Raw genomic sequence first — 10,056 nt, 5'->3', positions numbered from 1 at the left:
GGAGAGAGGGGGCTGGTGGGAGGGGAGAGAGAGGGGGCTGGTGGGAGGGGAGAGGAGGGGGCTGGTGGGAGGGGAGAGAGGGGGCTGGTGGGAGGGGAGAGGGGGGCTGGTGGGAGGGGAGAGAGAGAGGGGGCTGGTGGGAGGGGAGAGAGAGGGGGCTGGTGGGAGGGGAGAGAGAGAGGGCTGGTGGGAGGGGAGAGAGAGAGGGGGCTGGTGGGAGGGAGAGAGGGGGGGCTGGTGGGAGGGGGAGGGGGGGAGAGAGGGGGCTGGTGGGAGGGGAGAGAGAGGGGGCTGGTGGGAGGGGAGAGAGGGGGCTGGTGGGAGGGGAGAGAGAGGGGGGCTGGTGGGAGGGGAGAGAGAGGGGGCTGGTGGGAGGGGAGAGAGGGGGCTGGTGGGAGGGGAGAGAGAGAGGGGGGCTGGTGGGAGGGGAGAGAGAGGGGGCTGGTGGGAGGGGAGAGAGGGGGGCTGGTGGGAGGGAGAGGGGGGGCTGGTGGGAGGGGAGAGAGAGAGGGGGTGCTGGTGGGAGGGGAGAGAGAGAGAGAGAGAGGGGGCTGGTGGGAGGGGAGAGAGGGGGCTGGTGGGAGGAGAGAGAGAGAGAGAGGGGGCTGGTGGGAGGAGAGAGAGGGCTGGTGGGAGGGGAGAGGGGGCTGGTGGGAGGGGAGAGAGAGGGGGGCTGGTGGGAGGGGAGAGAGAGAAGGGGCTGGTGAGAGGGGGCTGGTGGGAGGGGGGAGAGGGGGGGCTGGTGGGAGGGGGGAGAGGGGGGGCTGGTGGGAGGGGGAGAGAGAGGGGGCTGGTGGGAGGGGGGAGAGAGAGAGAGAGGGGGGGCTGGTGGGAGGGGAGAGAGGGGGCTGGTTGGGGGGGGGGAAGAGAGAGAGAGAGGTGGGGGGAGAGGGAGGTGGGGGGAGGGGAGAGGAGAGGGGGTGAAGGAGAGAGAGGTGGGGGACGGGGGGGGAGGAGAGAGAGAGAGAGGTGGGGGACGGGGGGGGAGGAGAGAGAGAGAGAGGTGGGGGACGGGGGGGTTAGGAGAGAGAGAGAGGTGGGGGACGGGGGGGGAGGAGAGAGAGAGAGGTGGGGGACGGGGGGGGAGGAGAGAGAGAGAGAGAGAGAGAGAGAGAGAGAGAGGTGGGGGACGGGGGGGAGGAGAGAGAGAGAGAGAGAGGTGGGGGACGGGGGGGAGGAGAGAGAGAGAGAGAGAGAGAGAGAGAGGTGGGGGACGGGGGGGGGGGAGGGGAGAGAGAGAGGTGGGGGACGGGGGGGAGAGGTGGGGGACGGGGGGGGGGGGAGAGGTGGGGACGGTGGGGGGGGAGGAGAGAGGTGTGGGGGACGGTGGGGGGGAGGAGAGAGGTGGGGGACGGTGGGGGGAGGGCAAGGGGGGGGAGAGAGGGGGGAGGGAAAGGGGGGGGGGAGAGGGGGGAGGGAGAGGTTGGGGTGGGGGGGGGAGGTGGGTTGGGGGGGAGAGAGGAGAGAGGGAGAGGGGGGTGGGGTGGGGGAGAGGGGGGTGGGGTGGGGGAGAGGGGGGTGGGGGTGGGGGAGAGAGGGGGGTGGGGTGGGGGAGAGAGGGGGATGGGGTGGGGGAGAGGGGCTTGGGGGGGGGGAGAGAGAGGGGGGGTGGGTTGGGGGAGAGAGCGGGGTTGGGGGGAGAGGGAGGGGGTTGGGGGGTAGAGAGAGGGGGGTTGGGGGGGGAGAGAGGGGGGTGACGGGAGGGGGGGAGGAGAGAGAGGGTGACCGGGGTGGGGAGGGACCGTGTTTTTTGGGGGTGGGGGCAGGAGAGATGGGGGCCTGGGGCGGGGGGGGGGAGAGGCGGGGGCGGGCGGGTGAGAGACTGGAACAGTGTGGTGGTGGGGGAGAGGGAGGGTGACGGGGGGAAGAGAGGGTGGCGGGGGTAGGGGGAAAGAGAGGGGATTGGTGGAGTTGAGAGATGCGGAAGGTAGTGGGTTGGGGGGAGGAGGAGACGAGATGGAGGCAGGGCATGGTGGAGGAGGGGGACAGGGACAGAGAGGAGGGAGAGGAGAGTGTCTCGGGGGGGAATTTCATGGGAGTGTGGTGAGTGGGACCAGGGAGGTGAGGGCGGATGAAAGTAAAATAGGACAGGGCAGCAGGTTGAGGAGACTGATGAGAGGAGGAGAGGTGTGGAGAGGGAAGTGGGAAGGAGACGGTTGGGAATTGGGGAGGGGAGAAGGAGGACTGCTAGGAAGAGGAGAGGAGAAGTGAGGCACTCTGGGGCAGGCAAGGGACCATTGAATGGGCAGAGGAAACGTGTTTTGGAGGGAGGGGGAAGAGGCGAGGGTTCGGAGGAGGGATTGGAGAAGGAGGAGTGGAAATGAGAAATTGCTAAGAGGAGAGGGTTCAGTGAAGGATTGAGGAGAAATGGTTCATAGCAGAATGGGATAAACAGATGAGGGAGGGCAGGAAAAGAGATTTTGCACTAGCAATCGAGCTAAATAAAGGGGAGTGATCGCTGAGTAAACAGTGTGGACAAATAGATTTAGCCATTTGTAGATTTATACATAGTTAATGTGTAAGTAAGTCATCAGTTGAAATGAAAATGAAACACTAAAGATGAAGCATTTTCAAGCTAAACTGAAGATTTCTCTCAGATTGTCTCACCGCCTTCCAGCTTATGTTGGGTTTTCAGAGGAGGGTAGCCGAGTGGAAGGAAGTTGTTGATACTTCTGTAAAATGTGTCTGCCACTCGTGACTTAGAAAAATCACTCCTCACTTCCAAAACCTTAACAGTTAAAATGCTGGCTGGATACCACTTTCATTGTAAGAAGGCCACTAGTTTTTTTCTAAAATGTTATTGTATTCTTTTCAGCTGTTGTTGAAAGCATTGCTTTTTTTTAAAAAGCAGATCTGATTCCAGCAGGTTGTGGCCTTACTCTTTGCCAGCTCAGCTGCAGTGATTGGGTTTTCTCCTTGAATTGTATTCCATACTTCCTAAATCATGGGTCAGGCTTCTTGTATATGGGACCTCGTTCATATGCCACAATGGAAATAGGCAAATAATTGAGCATCCTCTCACACTGAGTCCGGTGGCGAGTTTTTGGTCTCTGATCTATTCAGTGTCAGTTTGGCATTAGTTGGTAGCACACTGAGTCAGAAGGCCATGGGTTCAATCCCCTCTGCAGGCTGACAGTGCAGTACTGAGGGAGAGCTCTATGTTGGAGGTGCTGTCTGGGAAGGGATGTTATACTGAGGCCCCATCTTCCTGCTCAGGTAGACAAAAAAAAATAGACCTCATGGCACTATTTGAACATAGGAATAGGAGTAGGCCATTCAGCCCCTCAAACCTGCTCTGCCATTCACTCAGATCATTGCTAATCTGTACCTCAATTCCATTTAACCACCTTTGTTCCATATCCCTTGATACCCAACAGAAACCTATCAATCTCAGTCATAGTCATAATGGCACAGAAGGAGGCCATTCGGCCCATTGAGTTCGTGTCGGCTCTCTGTAGAGCAATCCAGTCAGCCCCACTCCCCCGCTCTATCCCCGTAGCCCTGCAAGTATATTTCCCTCAAGTGTCTATCCAGTCGCCCCTTGAAAACATTGAGTGTCTCTGCTTCCACCACGTCTGTCGGCAGCAAATTCCAGGTCATCACCACTCGCTGTGTAAAAAAGTTTTTCCTCTCTTGCCCAAAACCTTAAATCTGTGTCCCCTCGTGCCATCAACTAGTGGGAACAGCCTTTCCCCGTCTAGCCTATCCAAACCCATCATAATCTTGTACACCTCTATCAAATCGCCCCTCAACCTCCTTTGCTCTAATGAAAACAAATCCAGCTTCTCCAACCTGTCCTTGTAGCTAAGATCCCCCATCCCCGGAACCATTCTGGTAAATCTCAAGGGCCTTCACATCCTTCCTAAAGTGTGGTGACCAGAACTGGATGCAATACTCCGGTTGTGGCCTGACCAGCGCTTTATAAAGATTCAGCATAACTTCTCTACTTTTGTACTCAATACCTCTATTTCTGAAGTCCACGATTTCATATGCTTTGTTAACCACACTCTCTCTGTCCTGCCACCTTCAGGGACCTATGCGCATTAACTCCCAGGTCCCTTTGTCCCTGCACACTAACTCCCAGGTCCCTCTGTCCCTGCACACTCTTTAAAACTGGGCCATTAAGTGTATATTGCCTCTCCCGGTTCCTTCTGCCAAAATGCATCACCTCACACTTTTCTCTTAAATTCTGTCTGCCCATTCTGCTAGCCTTCCTATGTCCTGTTGCAGTAGATTGATATCATCACTGTTTGCCACACCCCCAAGTTTGGTGTCATCGCCATATTTAGAAAGCTTGAAAGTCTAGAAAGCTCCGATTGCCCCAGCTTCTACAGCCTTTTGGGGGGGAGAGTTCTGGTTTCTACTGCCCTTTGTGTGAAAACGTGCTTCCTGATTTCACTCTTGAAGAAGAGCCTGGAGTTCTCCTAATCCCCATGCCAACATTCCTCCCTCAACCAAAAATCTGGTCACTTATTAATTTTTCTGTTTGTGGGATCTTCCTGTGCTCAAACTGGCTGCTGCATTTGCCTACATAATAACAGTGACTACGCTTCAAAAGTAATCCATTGAATGTAAAGTGCTTGGGGATGTCCTGAGAATGTGGTAAGACATTACCTTCCACTGAATTGAATTTCCAGTACGTGCATGTAATTGAGAATCCTCGCCAACGGAATCCTTTTTAAGAATGAGATATTCTTGAAAAATTGCTGGCATTCTGGTTTTCTGGAGCGGAAACTTGATCTCGCACTGATCCAAAGCTAAATAGGGGACCTTCTCGGTCTGGAAAAGTTGATAAATGCTCTGTTGCATTTTATCTGATTTATGCCACAAGTCTTATTTCCCAGGAACATTATCAGAAAACTGGGGTCCCACAGTAAGGCAGGGGTACATGCCACTGAGCCTGCCCACCTTCCAAATGGCGGTGGTTTTTGTATCTTCTCGCTTCCCTCGGAGAACAGTGTGAAGTTGCGGGAAGATTCGCAGGCTGATTGACAGGCTGCGCATGAACGCTCCTTCCATGGCCATAATCGTCTCTATACCAGCCAATAGGGTGGTTAGTCCGATACAACAGGAGGTTTTATCGGCTCTCTCACCCTATACGATGAGCGGGAGGGGGACCACCCACAACCACCGGACGTGAGTATCCTGCTGGAGGTCAACCCAGGATTCAGAACCAGGAATGATACCACTGTGTCAAAGGCTCACTCGGACAGTGAGGTCACAGGAGCACTATTCCAGTTGGGTGGGGAGAATCAAATACATCTGTAGCAATTCTGTTGGCAGCAATGCTAAAAATCCAAGAATGCAGTTCCCTTTAAAAGACAGAACTAAGCAATTGGAGTCTTGATTTATGTAAGTGCTGTTCTCAGTGCTGCCTGTCCTTTACTTGTGGTCATTTGCAGATATTCTCTTCTGTGTCCCCCGGGTTTCTTCGGCTTATATTGATTCCTTGCAGTGGATTACTCTTCGATGGTGGAGCTGTCCATTAGCTTTCCGCATTGTGACATCATACAAATTTCTACTTTTACTATATGCGGCATGCTTTTTGCATTGAAAGTCCCAGAGTCAGCTAAAATGCTGATTTCCAATCCATTGCATGCCTCCCCCATTGCAAGTGAAGGACTGACTGGATTGAAAGAATTGTAGAGCACAGAAGGAGGCCATTCAGCCAGCGTGCCTGTGCCAGCTCTTTGAAGGAGCTATCCAACTAGTCCCACTCCCTGCTCTGCCCAGAGCCCTGAAAATGTCTCCTTTTCAAGTATTTATCCAATTCCCTTTTGAAAGTTTCTATTGAATCTGCTTCCACCGCCCTTTCAAGTAGTGCATTGTTTTAATGACAGCCTTATTAGAGCTGTCGATCCTGGAGTGTTTCTGTTCTTTTTCGAGTCAAGGTGCTTCAACTATGGCAGTTGTCAGCGGTGGGACAATTGAAGTCGGGGCACAGTGTGAGGAGCCACCGCTGCTGACCTCTGACCCCGCCACTCTGATGCTGCACGCCGTAGCGCTTGTGGAAGTTTGACCTCGAGTAAGGCATTGCTTGGGATTGTGGCCCTCAATAAAACATTGAACATGTAGACCAAGTCTATATAGAAAGAAAAAGGGGGTAAATGAGCTGTTTGCCAGATCTTTATAAAATGCTGTATCAGTGTTAGCGAAAACCATATGACCTCATCAGTTTCTTGTATGTAAACTGATGAGCTATATAGAAAGAAAGACACATGCAGAGTTCAAGTTCAGTCTGGTGAGACTTGTATTTATTGAAACATGCTAAATTGTTTTACAGCTATAATAATCGAGGGATCTTTAGTTAACTTTAATCCCTGCCTGTACTTACTACTGTGAAATAATGACCAGGAATAAAACATTGGGTCAAATGTAGCTTTGTGTCCTGCCAGCTAGATCACCGAACTGTTGGGTGATCCTGTCATTCCCGTGCTTCAGAGATTTCAAGCTCAAACAAATGGAAGTTTAAAAAAAAAAGTAGACTTTTTATTTCAGCCTCCCGTCACCCATACAGATAAATGCAACAGCAGAGAGTGTTCACTTTTCAGAGTGGTATTTTCGAACCAAAGGAAACTCAACGCCCATGTTTCAGCTGCACAGTTCAGTGAGTTAAGTTCGTTCCTCTTTCCAGAAGTCTGCAAAACAAAGCTTGAATAATCAATCTCAATTCTTGGGGGTTCTGTCGGGCACAGTGCACTTATGATGTTTGCAGGCGGGTTTAAAATTAAACTTTGTTGTCGCCCATTTTTAGTAAGCTGAGATTCAGTTGTCAGAGTCTGAGGGCCTGGAATCCGTTTAAAATGCTGAGTGTTTTATGTTCACATTTTATCTTTACAAAGCAAGAAGCTTAAGTTAAGTTTATTGGATTTTGATAAGTGTGATTTTTTTTTTTTCCCCAAAAACATTTAAAATTGCAATAGTAATTCATCCACATGAATATTGATGGGAGCATCCCGAACAATTATTGATGGCATTTAGATTTCATTGTTTAGATAAAAGTTAGCATTCATGGGTTTGTTACAGGAATGAGCTTGATGGATCAAACAGGTATCTTTTGTTAGAGTTTCCTGTCCCTCCCCCATTCTCTCTCAAGTTGATGACTATTATTGAGCTAGGGTTCCGCAAGTCTGGGTCTAATTGTATCGCCATTTAAAAATCAAGGTGGAGCTGTGTGCGGTGGTGCAGAATGATGGAATGTAGGTTCAGTCCCCCATCTCGGTTAAGATCCTGACGGCTGCATTCTGTGAGATGTTACTAAGCAGAGGGAGGGAGAGCCGTCTCTGTATTTCTCTCCTGTGCCTCTTGCAGTCAGATCAGAGTGATATTGGTGGATGTTTCCCACACTGCTGTTGGTAGGGAGTTCCAGGATTTTCACCCAACGACAAGGAAGGAATGGTGGTATATGTCCAAGTCGGGATGGTGTGTGACTTGGAGATGGTGGTGTTCCCATGCACCTGCTGCCTTTGTGCTTCTAGGTGGAAGAGGTTGCAGGTTTGGGAAGTGCAGCCGAAGAAGCCTTGGCGAGTTGCTGCAGTGCATCCTGTAGACAGTGCACACTGCAGCCACGGTACGCCGGTGGTGATGGGGAATGAATGTTTGAGCTGGTGGATGGGGTGCTGATCAAGCGGACTACTTCTTCTGCCTGATTGGCCCTCCTTGGCTTGCTGCGGCGTGTGCTGGGCTTCCACTTGCAGCCTGTCTGCTTGTGGGGCATTTAGGGTTCAGTGCTGTCACTTCTTTTGCTTTCCTGTGAGACCAAGTTAAGTTTTGAGATTAGCCCAGCAACCACAGCTCATTCACGTGTAGGAAATAAACATTTAATCAAGCTCTCAGTCTTCTAGTTTCTCCCTTTTCTTGAGGGAAAGTGCATACCGTCACTTAGCAACTGCCTAACCTTGCTGCTGTGGCAACTCCGCTGCTGGATAGCAGCAAAGAAAGTGAAAATAATGTTATGTGACCAGTAAATAAGTTGAAGGCTATAATTTGGTAGTGGAGTATAGATGAACACGCATCTCGACTAATGCCTTGCTTTCATTTACAGACAGAACTCGCTCCTTGTATCTTTATTCTGTGTGTGTGTTACTTTAGCTGTGGAGATCAGCAGCTCATTCTTTTGTGCATTCTCACCTTTGATGAAGTACAGGGTATCATACTGTGTGAAGTACAGTTGCACACTGCAGTGAAATCCATAACCATCATCTTTGCGATCCAATTGGGAAAAAGATTGCTGAGGAAGGTGGTATCTTGGCAGAGACTCTTGGCATATGCTTGTTTCCTGCAAGTCATTTGAAAATGTGTCACTGGATATGCCTGTTAGTCACTCTTAAGTTTTTGTTACAGAGGATGTACTTTGCAGCACATTGTTGATTTGAGGTTTTCATATTTTTAACAAAAGCAAGTTAACATTTTAGCAGCAAATGTGCATAAAACAATGCACTACATCATTGCATGACATCATTGTACCTTCTTTGGTGTGCAAGTCTTTGTGGGACATTTTGAGCAGCTTTTAACTGGTGCTTTGTTAGTTCAGATTCTGAGACAGCAGCTATTTTAAACTGGTTCCCTACTTCCCGGTGCTAATCCGGCTCTTCTATTCTGGTGTTAGAATTGTAAATTAACAACAATTCTGTGAGCAGGTTAAAGGAGCCAGATTTAGCAGCCTAAATGTGCGGAGATGACACATAGGCACATTCCAGAATGCAAAGAAAAGGAACACCAGTGTGAATGTGCCCTTTGCTGTCACAGCATTGCCTGAGACTAAAGCAATTTGTGGTGAAATCCAGGCTTGAGATAACTCTATATATATTTTGTGAACCTGTTATTTTTTTTCTGCTCCTCTGCCATTATGAAGATGGTTATGGAGTTCACTGCGATGGCTACATGGGAGCAGGGTGCCCTCTGGTACTGTGCCCAAGTGGCCATTATTCATAAGCCTTGACACTGAGTGTTGGCAGGTTACCATGGCTCCTGAACAGAACCTCATGATCTACTGTTTTTAATAGTGTATGCAAAAATCAGAGGTAGGCCCTAGCATTTCAGTGCTTTGAGAAGTAGAGCACTGTAGCAGTTCAGCTTGTTTGTTCCCCTTTATTGGATGAGTGTGTGATTGAAAAATCAGTGTAATGCTCTTTTTTTCCTTTTCCAGAACAATTCGTGTGTGGATTAAGAGAGACAGTGGTCAGTACTGGCCGAGCGTTTACCACTCAATGACATGTAAGTGTGTTTCCCGTCAAAAACTGAACAGGAGAATGCGTCTGGAAATACTCGGTCTGTGTATTAATCGGCGTGGAATAAGCTTAAAGGAATACTCCCGGAAAAGCTCAGAAAATCTTAGTTGTGAGTTTTCTTTTAGGAAGCGACAGATCCTGATATCAAAAATGAAATACAAACTTGCCATTGAAGTGTTTTTAAATCCACTGTTGACCTGGCTTTCTGAACAGCTGCAGCTGTTATTCCACTCCTGCCATAATATCAGGTGTCTACATTTATTTCAACCCTCTGATAATGGAGCATGGAGACAGGTTAATGCCTGTGACTGTCCAGAGCTCTAGGCTAGCTGTTAGATTTTTAAAAAAATATAAATTAGCAACAGTAAGTTTTAATATAATTTTTGATCATGAGGATTGCCTGATAGTAAAGGCAAGTTCACAAATATAACTTCCATGAGCATCCTGGCCAATGCTGGGAACTATTTCTTGACCAAGAAGACAATCACATGACCTGCTCCTGGACTTTTGTCTGTTTCTTACAGTTTGCTGGGAAGGGTAACAAGAGCAGCTTGGATTGACGAGGTCCAGGGGCAGCACAGTGGCATAGCGGTTAGCACTGTTGCCTCACAGCGCCAGGGACCCGGGTTCAAATCCGGCCTCGGGTGACTATGTGTGGAGTTTGCACATTCTCCCCGTGTTTGCGTGGGTTTCCTCCAGGTGCTCCGGTTTCCTCCCACAGTCCAAAGATGTGCGGGTTAGGTTGATTGGCCATGATAAAAAAAATTGGCCCTTAGTGTTAGGGGGGATTAAATATGCGGGGTTACGGGGATAGGGCTTGGGTGGG

At 50.0% G+C, this 10,056-nt stretch overlaps 1 protein-coding gene across 1 annotated transcript in view; it reads left to right on the top strand.

Annotated features, from left to right (window-relative positions):
* Positions 1 to 6,500: 6,500 nt before the first annotated feature.
* Positions 6,501 to 10,056, top strand: part of wdfy2 (WD repeat and FYVE domain containing 2) — a 33,916-nt gene continuing 30,360 nt past the window's right edge. The window contains exons 1-2 of the mRNA XM_086006384.1: positions 6,501 to 6,607; positions 9,149 to 9,216. Of these exons, the coding sequence (XP_085862510.1) occupies positions 6,522 to 6,607; positions 9,149 to 9,216 (154 nt within the window). The 5' untranslated portion in view covers positions 6,501 to 6,521. The remainder of the gene's footprint in view (positions 6,608 to 9,148; positions 9,217 to 10,056) is intronic.

Source organism: Somniosus microcephalus, chromosome 14, assembly GCF_052327205.1.
Source record: "Somniosus microcephalus isolate GS21.2 chromosome 14, FLI_Smic_1.0, whole genome shotgun sequence".
Taxonomy (NCBI): Eukaryota; Metazoa; Chordata; class Chondrichthyes; order Squaliformes; family Somniosidae; genus Somniosus; species Somniosus microcephalus.
Note: the sequence above shows the minus strand (reverse complement) of the source record. Positions and strands in the feature narration are given on the sequence as shown.